Consider the following 17,999-nt stretch of genomic DNA (forward strand, 5'->3'; position numbering starts at 1 on the left):
CACTTTGCCATTGTTTCACTAACTTGAAATATTATGTTAAAAGAAATCAAAGTAGTCATGGTCCAAGCTAGAACCAAACATGTAGAAGTTGATTGAAAGTTTTATTTTGTATTTTCTTGGCCCACTATGAAGGGCCATGATTTACTACTGTAATTAATTTGTATTTGCGAGTTGGCTGACGTACAATTTCTACTGCAGGTGCTACTGTGCGGCTGCTGCTTAATTGTAAATAGTTTGGGCAGGTGTGCAAGCGCTACTGTGCAGCAGCAGTACTTGCAATATAAGTACAAAGGCATTGTTAGGGTCGGTCTCTTGTGTTCTGTGGGGCGTAGTCCCTCAGGAATGTCACTGGTGTACATGAGTGAACAGAGTGGTAGTGTGGGATTTGAATTGGAGAAAGTGAAACTATGTTAAGAGTACCAGTTTTTGAAGTCAGTTGGGTGTGAGGTGTGTGCAGTTTGAGATAGGCAGCCAGAGTTCCCTGCTCATGCTGCGGCACAGATGTATTGGATCTGGTGAGGCACGGAGGAGAGCTGAGCTCAGCAAATCGTAAGTTCTTTTAATTATGTTCATGGAGAAAACTGTTTGGATTTTACTTAGTGTGTGTTGTATTAAATATTAGGCACTTGCTTACATGTATAGCATTTCTCGTTGAAAGGAATTGTTGACACAAAAGCAGAGAAATGCAATTTTGATAGTTCCTTTATTTATTAGATTTGGGAAGTGGATCCTTCACCGATCTTGAACTCTTGGGCTACCAATACGGGCTAGAATTGATTTTAAAGTTTTGGTTCTGACTTATCAATGTATCCATGGTATTGCCCCTGTTTATCTTCAAAGCTTAGTTTACAAAACAACCAGGAATCTGCGATCTTCAAATAAATCCCTTCTGACCCCCCCCAGTTATCAAAACCAAGTCGTACGGTTCCAGCTCTTTCCAATATGCACAGTTCAGTTGTGGAACAGTCTTCCAGAGGTTGTTATACAGGCTGAGACATCAGAACAATTCAAAACCCGGTTAAAAACATATCTGTTTACTTTGTACAATAATAATTGATTTCCTTTTACAGCGCATAGGGACCTCACGGTGATATGCGCTATATAAGAAAGGTTTTATTATTATTATTATCATTATATTGGGGGCAGCAGACAATGCGGTGGTACCTGGGTTACTGCGCTTCCTAGCGTTGGATTTAAGGGTTGGGCTACACAGTAATCATCTCATCAGTCATGGGTTATTATTAAGGGAATAAAAGGGTAGCGACGAGTTCTTCAACGGCCGTTTAAAGCCGGCAGGGTCGGCGGCCGTGTGATTCGGCTCGGACCTTTATCGCACAGCAACGACCTTGCAAGGTTTTAAACGGACGTTTAAGAACGAGTCACTACTCTTTTATTCCCATTCATAAATGCCCTTTTGGTAAAAAACGTAAAAAATACAATTATAGACACTTTAACAATTGAAAATTCAAGGTTTGAAATGGTTTTTTTCCAAAACTTTGTGAAGAATCTTTTTGATGCGCGTGGGTTGTGTGTACGCCTGCGCGCTTAGATTACGCGCGCGCACTTAGATTATGCGCTGTTACTATAGCTATGAATTGCGTTCCGCATGATAATCTTGCGTGCCCGACACTCAGAAGCCAGCTTGTTATAAACAGCTCCAGCTGGTCATTATCAAAGGTTTAAACACCCCCACGTGACGCGCTCTCCACCAATAGGAGTAGAGAAACTGTCTGGGGTATTTATGAATGGACTTTTAGTTTGCAAATCACTTGTACAAAAGAATGCTGGTTAGGAAATTTTCCAGGTACCACCATAGTGTTTGCTGCCACCAAGAGTTCAAGATTGGTGAAGGATAGCTGTTAAGCTATTACCGAAGAGATATTTATTTATCTGTAGGTATCCACTGCTCCTCGGGTCTATCCACTCGATAAACGCTCTCAGCTGGAATGAAATAACCCCTGTAGACAACATCATCTGGTGTGGTGTCGTGGTGATAATGTCCGCCTACGCCATGGTGACTGAAACAATGTGTGTGCTCTATACGTAGGTCAAGACCCTAGGAGATGATAAGAAAGATTTCATCAAAAATGTAGTAAACAATAAAATAACAGTCAAACTTTCTGTATAAAATACAGGGCTCTCCGTTAACACTAGCCCCCCGTACAAGTCTTATATAGCGCAAGTACATCTGTATCTACCAACAAGGTACATACTCAAGGTCTAAGTATACATTTTTTCCAGAAAGGTTAGTAGAATATATAGCAAGAAACTACTCAAGAGAACAAACTCCACCTGTCAAGTTGATACACACATGGTGTTACTGCAAACCAAATATATAAAGTTATTGAAGTTATGAATTGTGAGACCCAATCATGTAGCACCTTATAATGATTTACAATGTGCTCCGGTATGGCGGTTTCAGTCTTCCGCCGTGTTCAGTTTCTGGGTGACGTAGTCGGTCATATCAGCACGTTGTTCGAACGGTTTTAGCTTTCCGGCGTGTTCAGTTTTCCCGGGTGACTTGTCAGATACCTCCGCGAGTACCCTGGCGAGTACTGTAGTTCTTTAGCAGTGACCCCACATTGTTTATATTACGATTCTTTTCTGTGTAGTCCCATAATCTCTTGCCCCATCTTTACATGTATTCATGGGTACAACTTCAGGCAGGTCACACTCATACGATCCACGCGTTTGCCGCTAGTTGTACTCGACTCGTGGACGCCGCCATGACAGCTACTGGAGGGTAACGGATGACTCAATACGGCACTAAAAATGGACTACTTTCGCTTGCTGTGCGCAGGCATCGCATGACGTAATGCTACAGTATTTGGTCATTCGGAAAACTGAACACAGCGGAAAGTTGAAACCGCCACACCGGCACAATCAGCAGCCACTGCCTAGTCAAACTGCTATGGCCTAGTAAACACAGCTTCTCAACTTGCCCCGTTGGCTGATAACAACTGTGCAACCGACTTGTGTATAATACTCATATTTTGCCTTTTCAGACTTCTATATTAAAGCCTTTTTGAAATGTGTCAATTTGGGGGGGATTTTGTTATTATGTCGGAGACTTTGTCCAACAATCAGGGAGGTATTCAGAATTATTTTCAACAAAATAGGGAAAAGGTTTAAACAATCAGATTTTTAAGTTACTTCATCAGATTATGGAAAGATTGATTTATTTCCAGGGAACTTTTTGCAGACTCGAGGAAGAGTTGGCAGCTGAGGGGTGGATTTTACAAAGAGTTAAGACTAGTCTTATCTTGAGTTGGGACGAGCTAATCGTTCTAACTTAGGATAAGCCTTAAGTTTTTGATAACTCTTTTAAGAGTAGGACTGTTAAAAAAACAGTCCTAGTACTATTCCTAAGTTAGGACGATCCTTGTGAAACCGACACCTGCTTTAGACTGCTGTATGCGCCGTAGCACCTTGTAAATCCTTATAAGTTGCTAAATAGTTGGATCTCAAAATTCACCACTTCAATAACCTATCTTTCTGAAAGTTTGTATAAACTCAGCCCCTTGAGAACCTTGTTTGGTAGATACATGCGCTAAATAAGATTTCTATATTATTATTATTATTATTATTATTATTATTAGACTGAGTAAACAAAATCAAGTCTTCTATTTGAAAATACATGGATACTCACCGGATCAGTGGAATAGAAGACACTAAGGCAGATGATTGGTGCATCAAAGTCATAAAACTTCAGCCAGGCTTCGTTCTCTTTTATACTGGTGATTGGACTCTTACAAAAATCCGGCTGAAAAAAAAACCCCAACAACATTATTTAAAGGAAATGTGTGTGTTTGCTAATCAATGCTGATTAAACTGACTCGGATTGAAGTGCAGCAGCTTTGAATAGTATAAAGCATTATGAGAATCATTTTACTTTGAAGTAATGGAAACACATATCAGTTGTTATCTCCCAAAATTGAATCTGAGAAGCATCACTTACAGGTTCAATGCGTCCTAATGTCTATAGATACGGAACTTAAAGACCTGCTTGAACGAAAATGTCAAATCGTGAACTTTGCTGAATTCCATTTAAAATGTTTTCAATGAATAAGGAAACCGAGTCATATGATTATAAATAGATTTTGATTGTGTAAAAAAACAATCATTTTGAATACCCTTATCCAGTGCTTTTCTGAGAGATTTGCGAAAAGCCCCGTTACGTAATCACTCTTAAAACGTCATAGTTGGGAGCTCCAATTTGTAAAGCCGCTTTGTTGCAGCGTGGAGGTATAACAAAGCAAACTCCCACAAATGACGTCAGCGGCATTGTCCTTTGGCAGAAGTGTTTTTAGTTTTTCAAAACCTTTAGGTTGGGGCCTGATTTTTTAATCGATAATTACGAAAAACTCAGAAGTGTAAACATATCAAAATTACATTAAAATGATCAACAAGTGCATTATAAACAAGTCTAAATACCATTTCCGTTAAAAACCTTCCGCTCAGGTAGCTGTTTAACTCGTCCGGAGTCCTGAGATTAATCCTAATTTAGGAAGAGTTGGGTGTAATCGACTGCACATGGCACTAATTTAAAGCACATTCTGCTGTAGTGTTTTTGTAAAATGTGTCCTATAAGAACAGTGTTACTCTTACTATTACCATTATATGCAGCCATGCTTTTCCCTTCTCAATCAGGAAGCTTCCTCCAAGCCCTACTGGTTTATCACCGTATCTGGCTTTTAGTACTTCCCTCATGGCAGCCACAAAATCCTTCTCCGATGTCCTCTTGCTTGCTTTGACTTCTAGAACCTGAAAGAATCACAATATATTGTTTACACAATTAATTGTCGAGAGCCCGACAGCAAAAGGGCTCCTCTTATGTATAAACACACACCACTGCAGTAAGTTATAAGCCAAAGCAAGTGGCAATATGTTTAGAGTGTGGACTACTTGGAGGGAATTTTTACTGGTTCTCAGATGGTTTAAAGGCAGTGAACACTATTGGTAATTACTCAAAATAATTCTTAGCCTAAAAACCTTACTTGGCAACTAGCAAATGGGAGAGGTTGATAGTATAAAACATTGTGAGAAACGGCTCCCTCTGAAGTAATGTAGTTTTTGAGAAAGAAGTAATTTTCCATGAATTTGATTTTGAGACCTCAAAATTAGATTTTGAGGTCTCGAAAAGAGGCATCTGAAAGCACATGGTTTTTTTTCTGTCATTATTATCTCGCAACTTGGACGACCAATTGAGCTCAAATTTTCACAGGTTTGTTATTTTATGCATATGTTGAAATACACCAAGTGAGAAGACTGGTCTTTGACAATACAAATAGCGTCCAGTGCCTTTAATTGGCATTTGGCTAGAGGACCATGTAGGGAGAATGACGAGAACCCTTTGTGAAAACAAGTATCGTTATATGCTAGGTGTATGTATGTCCTATGTGTATGGAAGTAGGTCAACCCTTCCAGCCATTTGCGGCGGCTAAAGACATTTTTGCACAAGCTGCTTGTAGCCGCTGTGGTCTCTAAAGGATTAAAAGGCCTAACTCCCACATCCGCCTGATCCCACAAGATTACATCACAACTGGACTCAATTGTAATGGACCAAAAAATGTACCGTTCTTTTAAAGGGAAGGTACAACACTGATCAATCTACCTTTCCGGGTTTGCCTTCAGAGCAAAGAAGGTTGACCATGAGGGCGCACTCCGTACTTGAGCATTTCTCTAAGACTGGTGTTCCATCATTGACATCTATTTTCATGTCGTGAGTACAGTTGATCTGTTCTTTGGTGGAACTTGCAGCAACGAGGTTTGGCATCAACTGTCAGAATAGAATGTAAATCAATTAAAAGCTTAAATCTTGTAAATAAGAAATATATATATTTAAAGTGTTGTTGATCGGCGTAATGTTTATTTATTTGTTGGTTTCTTTGACGTCTAACCAGTGGTTTCTCTAGGACCATGGTTTGAATTACGCCAGGGGCACTACGTGGACTGGGTTTCCAGTCCCCCTGACTGCATAGGTTTTCCCTGGAATAATTTTCTGTGGATTTCCTCCGACATCTAAAACTAAAACTTCTCTCCTAATTGCTTTCTCCATTGAGGTTCTTGGCTAGTAGTATTGTGATTCAAAGTTCACTTTTCTGAGAGTCATTGGCTTCACAGCAAGAATAAATGAAATTAAATGAAAAATTAAACCCTATATAATTACCTCACTGTTAACTCCAACATGTTTAAACGGACCTGCTCCTGCACCAATCATAAAAGCACCTGGTAGTTCAGCTAGCTCGGCTAATTTCTCTAAATCATAGATCTTATGAAAATAAAAACATCAAATAAAAGGCCACAAGGGACACTGACTGGGTAAATTTTAAAAGAATTGGGGTTGGACTATCTAGCTGGATTTGAACCAAGATCTCTGAATTAACCATTAAAATGTGCCAATGTCCCAGGGAATTTCTGCCAATCGGAGATTTGGTCCTCCAATGGGAAATTAACATGGGCTGGAGGAGGATGATTCAAAAGAGGGCGCTTTTAGAAGAAGTTTGTACACAGTTTACCATGTGGGGGATTGAATCTACGGGGAGACAGAATCTCCTGCCACACCAGCCCTCTACCAACTGAGCTATTTCGGAGCCCTGTTGGCAGCCTCCCTATTGGTGAATTTCTTCGTTCAGTCAGAAGCCATGCAACCGTTAAAGCCATTATACACTTTCGGAACAGAAAAAAACAAATAAAAGTTTACAGATTTACAAATAACTTACAGGGTTTACAGAAGGTAATGGTAAAAGACTTCTCTTGAAATATTATTCCATGAAATGCTTTACTTTTTGAGAAAAAATTGAAACAATGTTCAATTCTCGACATCGAGAATTACGGAAACAAGGGTGGGTTTTCCTGTTATTTTCTCACAGGTTTGTTATTTTATATATAAGTTGTGATACACGAAGTGTGGGCCTTGGACATTACTGTTTACGAAAGTGTCCAATGGCTTTAAGTGGATCCCACTCAAGTTTATGATGCAATTTGGGAAGCTGCAGCCAGTGGATGGTACCTAAAGAACGTACAATTTATAAAAGCTACAGTTCAGATAAAACACAAACAAATTGGAAGTAGAATTTATGAAATAGTTTGCAGTGAAAGGTAGGTTAAATGCACGGCAATAGAAAACAATAGACAACCTTGCATTATGCGTTGACGGAGGTCATGCGCACGTTTTTGCGCAAAAAGATTGCCAATAATTTGCCTCCTTATGACCTTAGGGATGGCTCTTCTTGAGAGTTTCACGTCGTATTCAAGGAGTTTAATTGTTTATTTTACAAACCTTTTCAAACCTTGGTAGAGGATGTATATTTGGCACCCCTCCCACATCAACGAGTCTTGGACTCCCGCATAAACCTGAGGGTAATTGGAAACAAATTTGAATAAAACTAGAGAATGTAAAATGTCACGCATGAAATCTTCAGTCTTTTGGCTTCGCCAGCACTGAAGAGCTACAATCATGCATGCTGCACCAAGTAATCAGGGCTCGATTTCACAAAGAGTTAGGACTCGTCTTATCTCGAGTTAGGACGAGTAACTCGTCCTAACTTTACTCGTCCTAACTTAGGATTAATCTTAAGGTCTGCATGCTACAGTGCAGGGTTGGGACTCGTCCTAAGTCCTAAGATTAGTCTTAAGTTAGGAAGAGTTTTGTGAAATCGACAGCTGGGCCAAGATAACTGGGCTGGCTCATAAGATGCTGTATGACCTCGACTTGATTGACTGACCTGATTGATTGTCTTTAAAAGATGAAAACAAGTTTAGTAGGTCATTAGTTGTAAATTTTACCGTAGAGATTTGTATTTTGACATCACACTTTGCTTTTAGCCGTTAAGATTGACCCACACCTTAAGATCGATTGTAGGTCTTTAGTGACATGGAGCCCTGGACCTACATTAGGTTTTTCTGTTGAGTTGCAAACTGAAAAACTTTGATTAGCGCAGCCAATAGGCTATTTTTACTGAAAACTCCTTTGTCTAAAAAACAAACAGTCAAAAAGTAGACTCACCTGGCGCTGCAAGCGTGAAGGGCTTCTGAGTCATATCTGGACAATCAACAACACTGACTGCAATCGTCTCAAAATGAGACTGCAAACCGTCTTGTAATACTGGATATAGGGCGAAAAAACAGAACACATCTCAGTCAAAGTGCCAGAGGCAATTGTTGTAGTTTACGCCTAGTAGCCTACCTGGTTATTGCAACTTTTGTACATAGGCACAGGCAAATACAGGGACCTATCTTATGAGGCCAGACATTCGTTCCAAATGGACTGGGCAGCTGAGACGATGTAAAACTAATCGTATTGAAATTTTGACTTCAACATTCATGCTAGTGCCCTAAGAAAATCTGCATTTAAATTGATGTGATGCACCAACTGGTATCCACCTCTAGTAACCAAAAACCCAGAATTTTAACCCGCCACCCTCTGTGATAGTGTCACAATCACAACTACACCCATTACTAACTTATCAAAGGGCAATCAAAGTCTAATAATAATCAGTGACCAACTTCCATGCTTCCAAGTTAAAACTTTGAATTTATTAAATGTTACGTAAACAAACAAACTTGATCAACTTGGAAACTTTCAAACAGCACATTATTATGCCCAATCAAATATAATACAGGCCCTCCCCCCTACTCCTAGAACTATGAGGTTCGTTCCGCTATCGTCTCCAATAAGAGATGATAGCGGAACGAACCTCTAGAGGGATAGTTCTAGTACCCCCACCTCCCACCCCACTTGCTCTATGCTTTGCTCAACCGCATAGAGTACGTGGTACGTGGACATTACCTATACGCTCTACCTCCATGCTTTACCCAAGGCACTGGTTTGCCCATAGAGTCCTTCTCCTTGCTCTATGGTTTAACTTGCCAAATCAAAATGAACAAATTTACAATCAAAATCGATATGGTATGGTTTACAGCCCATTTTCATGACTTTGTAATTATTAATCTTCACTGTTTACCTTCAGCTAATTCTTGAAGTTCTGGCACATGCAAAGCTTGTTTCTCCACAGGAAGATTCATATTCAATCTGAAAATCACACTAAAATTTAAAAGACTACTCTACAGAACAGAACCCTAGTTGTTACGATTACGAAGGGTGTGTGTGTTCTGTGTGCGTGTGTGTACTAATCTTAGCACATCACGCACGTGTCACACCACCTGACCTTTGTTTACCTTTGTTGACAGGGGGGGGGGGGGTTGGGACTGCATATCTTTACACGGGCACTATTTATTGAAAAATCATTTAATGTTTAAAATGTCCGCAGGTTAATTGAAGTTTTTTAGTGCCAAGAAGAAAGTAACATTAAAAAAGCACAAATATTGAACTTTGTGTTAAAAAAACAAAAAACAAAAACAAAAAATCAAGAAGATTATCGATGAAATCAAGGAGCGCCCTCAAGTGACAAACAACCAATCTGTCAACTTTCTTCCCTTGCCAAACGACACGCGCGCACGTGTGGCTGTTTGCCGTGTATTCCGTGGGCTTTAGCTTATAAAGTGTGACACCGACATTTTGTCAAATTTTGTGGAGGTAAGTACATGTAAATAAGTCACATTATTTCAGTATATAGAAGGTGTGAGCTTACTCTGTGGTTTACAGCCATTTTCTAACAGTAAATGAGTGTTAGTGTCACTGTCACGACTGCATGTGTCTGGGTGATGTGTCGGGTAAAAATTAAGTTATAATATTTCCAGGTAAGAATTTGAATTTCTTTTTCAACTGATTAGGGGTAGTGTATACGGGACGGCATTTTTTCCTCTCTGGATGTATGTACAAATATATGAGGTAACTTTTCTTCTTGGGTAAGAACAAAATTCATTGTCAGGGATTGTAAGTAAGTTGAGCTTATTTAGGAGGGCAGATAAATTGGTGGCGAGGTGCGGAGAACTATCCTTAAGGAAAAGTGTCCGTATGGCGCCACCACTTTTTCATGCGCTATGAAATAATATAGTGTCTACTTCACTCTACTTACCTGTAGAGCGAATACTACAATTGCATTGTTCCCTATGCCGGCAGGCAAATAGCTAAGAGTTTTACACACAATAGCGCCCTCAAGAGTCCCATCCCCAACGCCCTGTGACATGCGCAACACGTCGGCGCCCTCTTTTTCTCTTAGCCGGCAAAGACAGCGGACGTGAGTACGTGAATTGTCCGTATTGAGGTAGATTCTTTGCCCCTTTTAGCTTATAAGAGTGTAATTTAGACAGATATCCGATAGAAAATAAGGGATAGTCTGTAAGAGAATTTCTTGTAGAGTTGTGTGAATTTCTTGAAGTGAGTTAATTATGAGTTATAAGAAATCGGGGAGGACAGGGTTTGTCGTTGAAGGTGGGACCTACATCCCTCCGAGACAGCCCGAGTCCTCGGGGGATTGCGGCGGTGACATTACGTCGCCGCCAAAGCAATCTCCCAGTCAGCCCCCTCAGCCACAGCCGGCTGCCGGGGCTGACGGATCTGTAACCGGCCGAGCGGGGGACCTTACGGTCTCGCCGTCTCCGCCGGGATCCGCCCGACAGAAGGGGAAACGCCCCGGTAAGGCCAAAAAATCGCTCAGTACCGGGGCGACACCCAAAAAGGGACGAGTTGGTAAGCGGGACTCCACTACGGGGCCCGCCCCATCGATCCCAGGCCAGCCAGCGGGGCACGCACAGCCGGAGGGGGTACCCCTCCACGGCTCGGTGCACCCAGGGCTGGGTACAGGGCATGCACAGCCGGAGAAATTACCTCTCCACGGCTCAGTGCACCCGGCCCCCCACAGTGCACACGCAAGTACCGCGGTGCCCAGGGATGGCCTTTTATACCGCCGCCCTGACCAGGCAGCCTGCGCTATCGGGCTTGGGGCAATGGCGGTCGCCAAAGAGATTGGCAACGGGGTACAGACCCCTTGGGGCCCCGTCGGAACGCTACGTTCCGAAGGGTCGCCCTCTACTTCAGGGTTTACCTGCTGCACGGGTATTCCCGCCCCGCAGCCGACCTCCGACACTACAACGGAGTCTGCTCGGGGACGCCCCTCCAAAAAGGGCAAGAAAGCCCGCCCTCGTAGCCCCAGCTCGAGCGGCTCCACCTCTGGTCGCCCCCACCGTGACAAACGTCACAAGGGCGGGGACCCGATCTCGAGGGAGGAATTTTTGGAAGCTTTTCACACCCTCGCGGCCTCAATTACGGGTCGTCGCGAGGGTGGTGGACAAGGCCCCTCTGACTTGGCCACCGAACCGGTGCCCCACAGTCAGCACGGCCATGGGTGGCTTGCGCCGGGCCAACGGGGACTCCCCCACACGGCTAGCCGTGCGCCGGATTCCCCCCCGGGTTTGCCACAACCGCCCGCTAACCCATACGTTCAGGGGCGGCTGGCTACCACCCAATGGGGACCCCCTCAGGGAGGCCCGCCATGCATCAGCCTGCACCCGTCGGCGGCCTTTGAATCCGACCATGGGCGCCGTGATGATGCCGGTTCGGAATCCCGTTCTTCGATGACATCTCGTCCCTCCGACTCGGCCGACTCGGCCAATGAGGAGGACGAGTTGGTCACCTCCATTCAACGATTGTCAGTCTCCGAGACCGAGCTATGCTTGGTTCAGAGAGATATGATAAGAGTTATGAATCTCCCCTGTGAGCCGGAACCCCCCTCCGATGAACGCCAATCGTTCAAAAAGAGGGCGGGCCCCGCAACGGGCGCAGCTAAACCCTTCCCGGTGATGCCCTTGGATCGGGTGTGCAGCGACAGGATGGATGGGGTAATGGGAACAAAAAAATGGACCCCGTACTCCAAACGTACGGAGCCGTATTACCGTTTCCTCCAGCGGATTTTCAGAAATATTTCGCCACTCCCGTTCTGCCAGACTCAGCCTCCGACAAGCTGATCGCGGACAGGGGATCATCATCTTCCAAGCTTCCGTTTGCGGACAAGATCCGCGGCAAATTGGAGGACGTCGCCCGGAAAATGGATTCTTCGGCACGCATGGGTATGCGCACAACATCCTTTCTCCTGCTCCTATCAGAATATCTGGAGCAGGGGTGCGACGAGGAAAACATGGTGCCGGCGGACATGATGATTGCGGCCCTTCATTGTTTGGACAACGGTCTTTGTTCCATCCTCGACCAGTTCACTAAGATCACGACCCTGGCGACGACGTCACGCCGCGCCAATGTGCTAGATGCACTTTTCCTACCATCAGCCGGGGCGCGTAAACGCCTCGACGATCTACCACTCACCGGCGTCGACTTATTTTCTGGGCAGTTTCAGACGTCCATGGAGGCTGAAGCGAAGCGCCTCAAAGCCACGGACAAAATCAATCTGAAAAAGCCCAACGCCCCGCCTAAGGCCGTGGGTAACAAGGCGAAGAAACAACCTTCATTCGTCATCCCCCGCCGCCGCCAACAAAAGGCGACCCGTGGCAGTTTTCGTGGCCGCGCCGATAACACGGCGGGCGCACGTTACCCACAGACTCAACCTGGCCAACCACGCACCCAGTCGGGTCGTGGTTTCCGAGCGCCCGCCCCCCGTTATACCGGGGCGTGGCGCAAGTGACTTGACAAACTCCGAGCGGCCTCCAACCGACGGACCCGTGGGGGGCCGCCTCCGAAACTTTCTGGGGTCCTGGGGGCAAGTGACCTCCGACCGGTGGGTCCTCGAAACAATCGGCCGCGGTTACGCGCTCGAGTTTACGAGGACCCCCCGTCGGACATGCTCAGCCGGCCGACACCCGTGCCGTCCGACTTAGCAAAGCGCCGCTCCCTCGAGGGGGAAATAAACGCCCTCCTCCTCAAGGGGGCGGTGCGTATCGTCCCCCGTTCTGGGACTCAGACGGGCTTCATGTCAACCTTCTTCTTGACTCCCAAGAAGGAGGCTGGCGTGTGGCGCCCGATTTTGAACTTAAAACCCCTCAACAAGTTCATCCGTCCGAAGCGTTTCCGTATGGAGACGCTCAGGACTATACTGAGTTCCATAGTGCCACCCGCATGGGCGGCGAGTATCGACCTGAAGGACGCATACCTACACGTCCCAGTCAGGCCGGAGCACCACAAATTCCTACGTTTCCTATACAACGATACCCTGTACGAATTTGTGGTGCTCCCATTCGGACTCTCCACCGCACCGCGGGTGTTCACCCGCATTGCAAAGACAATCGGGGCGGCACTGCGGAGGCGGGGCATCATGATATTTATATATCTGGACGACTGGCTGGTCGTGGGCCCTTCTCGGGAGGAGACGGAGGCAGCGCTCCAATATACCTGGCGCCTGACCTCCGACCTCGGATTTATAATCAATACCGAGAAATCCCACCTTATCCCCTCGCAGGTTCCCACCTTTCTGGGTGCGTCTCTCGACCTGCGCAGGGGATTGGCCCGCCCTTCGGAGGAACGCCTACTGAACCTTCGGCAGTGCGTTTCTCTCTTCCTCCCAGCAGTGGTGGCCCCAGCGCTGGCCTGGCTCAGACTGTTGGGCCTTATGGCCAGCATGGTGGATTTGGTGGACTTCTGCAGGTTGAGGATGAGGCCCATCCAACTTCACCTGCTCTCCTTTTACAGGCCCATCCGTCACCAAATCCACCACCTGGTGCCGACAACGCCCTGGCTAGTCCCCCACCTTCGCTGGTGGCTAGCCGATGCGAACATCTCGCAGGGCCGGGCCTTTCGTCCGCCCCCGCCGTCGGTGACCGTCACGACCGACGCGTCACTCCTCGGCTGGGGGGCAACCCTCCACCCGCGTCAAATCGCAGGCGTGTGGGGTTCCGAACACCGATCGGCCCACATCAATGTCCTGGAAATGTTGGCAGTCTCCAACGCACTACGGCATTTCCAGTCGGACGTCAGGGACCGTGCGGTTCTGGTGAGATGCGACAACGCCACAGTCGTGGCCTACATCAATCACCAGGGGGGCACCCGGTCGGGTCGCCTGTGTGCACTGGCCTGGGACCTCATCCACTGGTGCACACAGCGGGGAACAGTACTATCAGCAGTGTACATTCCGGGCGTAGAGAACGTCACAGCCGACGCTCTCTCAAGGGGCTGGATTGCCCCCACGGAGTGGTCCCTTCTCCCACAGGTGGCTCGGTCGCTCTTCCACTTGATCGACCGACCACACGTGGACCTGTTCGCCTCCCATGCGAACCACCAGTTGCCGATCTACTGCGCAAGGGGCCCAGACCCCAACGCATGGAAGATCGACGCTCTATCAGTAGAGTGGGACGGCCTACTGGCTTATGCATTCCCACCCATCTCGCTCGTCTCTCGGGTTCTGACCAAGATCGAGCAAGAGGATTGCCGGGTCCTTCTCATAGCCCCGTTCTGGCCCCGGCAACCGTGGTTCCCACGACTCATCAGGTTACTGGTCCACCGTCCGGTGATCCTACCAGGGCGAGCGGATCTCCTGTACCAGCCCAGTTCGGGGATGGCCCATTCGGCTCCGGGGGATCTTCACCTGACGTGCTGGGTGCTGTCACGCGATCCCTCCGCTCAGCAGGCCTTTCGCAACGGGCTGCAACAATCGCAGCCCAGTCACGACGGGCCTCCACCAGGAAGGTATACAACAGCCGACTACGCCATTTCTTTAAATGGTGTGGCCGGGAATCCCTCCATCCTACCAATACTTCTGTAGGGGAGGTGGGGGACTTCCTGGTGTATCTCCTAGATAGCGGCCTGACGACTGGTACGGTCAAAAATTACAGATCAGCCGTCGCCGCGATCCACCCCGGATTCCCAGACGGTTCCACCGTCTCAGACAACGGGGCCCTTAGCCAGTTGATCAAGGGGATGTTTGTCACCCGTCCCCCAGAACGCAAACTCGTCCCGTCTTGGGATCTGTTTGACGTTCTGTCAACCTTGGCAGGGCCTCCTTACGAGCCTATGGATTGCTCCACACTCCTACAGCTCTCAGTCAAGTTGGCGTTTCTCCTGGCCGTCGCTACTTCGCGACGGCGCAGTGAGCTGCACGCCCTGTCGGTAGAGACCGGACATATCCGATGGGAACCAGGCGGAGTCCGCCTGGTCCCCACGACCGGCTTTTTAACAAAGAACCAGTCAAGTTCCTTCACGCCCCCGGACATTTTTGTCCCGGACATCAAGTCCTTTTCATCAGAGGCGAAGGACAAACTGTGGTGCCCCGTCCGGGCACTTAAGTGGTACTTGAATCATACGAAGTCACTTCGTACGGACCATAAAAAGCTGTTTGTGACGACAACACCGCCCTTTCGGCCGGCGTCACAGTGCACCATCTCACGATGGATCGTGACTGCCATCCGCTCCGTGCCGGGCGGCTGGCCGGCGACCGAGAATACGGTTCGGGCGCATGATGTTAGGGGGGTATCCGCCTCTTGGGCCTTCTTTAAAGGGGTTCCCTTAGCAGATATCACCAAGGCGGCCTGCTGGAAGTGTCCTAACACCTTCAGCGACCTCTACCTGAAGGATGTCCTCCAGACAGACGGCAGAGCCGGGAGAGAAGTGCTGAAGACGGTCAGTCAAGCTTCCCAGAAACACTAACTGGTGAGTCCACTTTCCTCTCTTATACATGTAATAATTTATATATTACCTATGTGCATTGGACATTTAACGAGGTGTACCTATTATGTTTTTACCCCATAATGGCGATACCCCCCTAAGGTCTTGCGCACGATTCGCGGGCCCCCAGGGCCGCGCGCGTCGTTCTCGCGGTTCCACGCGCTTGGACCGACCTGTTAACCCTGGTCCGGCCCTCTGTTGCGTAGCCCGTCTCTGGCCCCTTGGCGCCCGCTTACCGGCGGGCAGTCTAGGGCCCTCCTTGGGGTTCTTAGGCACGCCCCGTGTCCTACGCCCCTGTAGACATACGATAGCCTGCGTATACCCACCGCCTACTCGGTGCGAGTCTATGCAATTGTAGTATTCGCTCTACAGGTAAGTAGAGTGAAGTAGACCCCCACCCCACAGTAGTGTGGGTGGGTCTACGAGCGAATACTTACCTGTAGAGCACCCTCCCTCCTACCCCACTATACGAGTGGTTCTTGAGTACTTAGGCGCGTATCGCTTGACGAAAAAGAGGACGCCGACGTGTTGCGCATGTCACAGGGCGTTGGGGATGGGACTCTTGAGGGCGCTATTGTGTGTAAAACTCTTAGCTATTTGCCTGCCGGCATAGGGAACAATGCAATTGTAGTATTCGCTCTACAGGTAAGTATTCGCTCGTAGACCCACCCACACTACTGTGGGGTGGGGATCTAGTTTACCGAGCAATGAGATATCCCTTTTTCTAAAAATGAGTGAAAAGGTGGTGGCGCCATACGGAAATTATCCGGACGTCAGTCAGCCACTGCACTGACGTCCTGGGTATAAAGGTTTTTTACAATGCGAACACAAATTTGACAACAATTCCATTCATCATAGTGTCCCTCACTATATTTTCAACGAGTTCACAGCTAACAAATATATCCATGGAAGAAATTATTTCCAATAATATGTCGAAACTCTGCACTGGCGATGTGATCATCATGTACCAACATGACCAATTGATAGTGTGAGCCCAAGCGCGCATGGCTACCCTTTGAGTACAGTGCCGCATCTTGCCGTTATTCGCCGTCAACTGGTTAGGTTCCGTCAACTTGCCTTCAACTCCTCCAATGTACTTTTAAAGTCACCTGGAAATAGAATTGTTTTTCTTTCAAACATAAGAGTATAATTATGCTTACGAACAATAAAACACTTTGTTTAGTATTTGTTTGTCACGATTTATATGTTTAAAAATATATAAAGTTGTTTGGGGGGCTGACTCCGCCTACACCTTTTGTGTCGTCAATCGAGGCAGACTTTGCCTGCAATGCGTATAGTAAACACTCGTGCAAAGTACATGTACGTCCAAGTCGTGAGTTGGTTCATTAAAAAAAAAAGTGTTTTTCTGCATTCAGCAGCAATACACCTGGTCGGCATTGCCGAAAAAAAACAATTTTTTTGTTGTTGAAATGTACAAACTCTCGATTTGGTCCGTACATGTACTTTGCAATCGTGTTTACTCTACGCATTACAGGCAAAGTCTGCCTCGATTGACGTCACGAACAGCGCCCTCTCGGGTCGGGGTCTACTCTTAAATTTGTAAAAAAAACATAAGAACTGATTTTATAAAACCTTAGCTAACTGTTTATTCACAATCCACTCATCAAAACACATATATTATTTTATTAGTGACAAAAGCTTTATTTTGCAAAAATACCACTTCCAGGTGACTTTAAAATCCAGGAGGCATAAAACTTTAACGTATTGTAGCTCAAATAGAATTTGTATTAGTTTCTGGTTAAATTTCGGTTACAAAAATTGAGTTTTTTTCTTGTGGAAAAATATTTATAAGCAGCAAAGCCGTCTGTCGCCATCTTGCTTTTTCACAGAGCTTGTACAAATGGACAACAGAGGGCGCTTTCCAGCATATGGAAAATAGTCTGGGCACAAGACTTCAATGCTCAACACCGCATAGTTCTGCGCTTCGTGTAAATTGCTCACTGACTAATCCATCTGCTTTGTGGTTGGTAGACCGCCAGTGATATTAATACAAGAAAGTGTTTACACTGAAGAGGGAATGGGAAACGTCAACTTAAAATTTCTTTTCACAAAATATACCCTACCACCCATCCCTAGGATTAGACCCTCCCCTATACCCACAGTGCAGCTCAGCCCTACCACCCATCCTCAGGAATTAGAGCCTCCCCTATACCCACAGAGCAGCTCAGCCCTACCACCCATCCCCAGGAATTAGAGCCTCCCCTATACCCACAGAGCAGCTCAGCCCTACCACCCATCCCCAGGAATTAGAGCCTCCCCTATACCCGCAGTGCAGCTCAGCCCTACCACCCATCCCCAGGAATTAGAGCCGCCCCTACTCCCACAGAGCAGCTCAGCCCTACCACCCATCCCAAGGAATTAGAGCCTCCCCTATACCCACAGAGCAGCTCAGCCCTACCACCCATCCCCAGGAATTAGAGCCTCCCCTATACCCGCAGTGCAGCTCAGCCCTACCACCCATCCCCAGGAATTA

The 17,999-nt window shown here is 46.7% G+C and overlaps 2 protein-coding genes across 2 annotated transcripts; one reads left to right on the forward strand and one right to left on the reverse strand.

The window, feature by feature from the left end:
• Positions 1–1,487: 1,487 nt before the first annotated feature.
• On the reverse strand, positions 1,488–9,133 carry LOC117306680 (ester hydrolase C11orf54 homolog). The gene is made up of 8 exons (XM_033791163.1): positions 8,967–9,133; positions 8,009–8,107; positions 7,283–7,356; positions 6,170–6,271; positions 5,615–5,779; positions 4,615–4,764; positions 3,650–3,763; positions 1,488–2,056 (listed from the first exon to the last, which is right to left on the reverse strand). The coding sequence occupies exons 1-8, from the start codon at positions 9,025–9,027 to the stop codon at positions 1,883–1,885; spliced, it is 939 nt and encodes a 312-aa protein (XP_033647054.1). The 5' UTR covers positions 9,028–9,133; the 3' UTR covers positions 1,488–1,882.
• A 3,559-nt stretch (positions 9,134–12,692) lies between these two features.
• On the forward strand, positions 12,693–15,487 carry LOC117306679. The gene is made up of 2 exons (XM_033791162.1): positions 12,693–13,041; positions 13,308–15,487. The coding sequence occupies exons 1-2, from the start codon at positions 12,693–12,695 to the stop codon at positions 15,485–15,487; spliced, it is 2,529 nt and encodes an 842-aa protein (XP_033647053.1).
• The last annotated feature ends 2,512 nt before the right edge of the window (positions 15,488–17,999 follow it).

This window comes from Asterias rubens, unplaced genomic scaffold (assembly GCF_902459465.1).
Source record: "Asterias rubens unplaced genomic scaffold, eAstRub1.3, whole genome shotgun sequence".
Lineage (NCBI taxonomy): Eukaryota > Metazoa > Echinodermata > Asteroidea > Forcipulatida > Asteriidae > Asterias > Asterias rubens.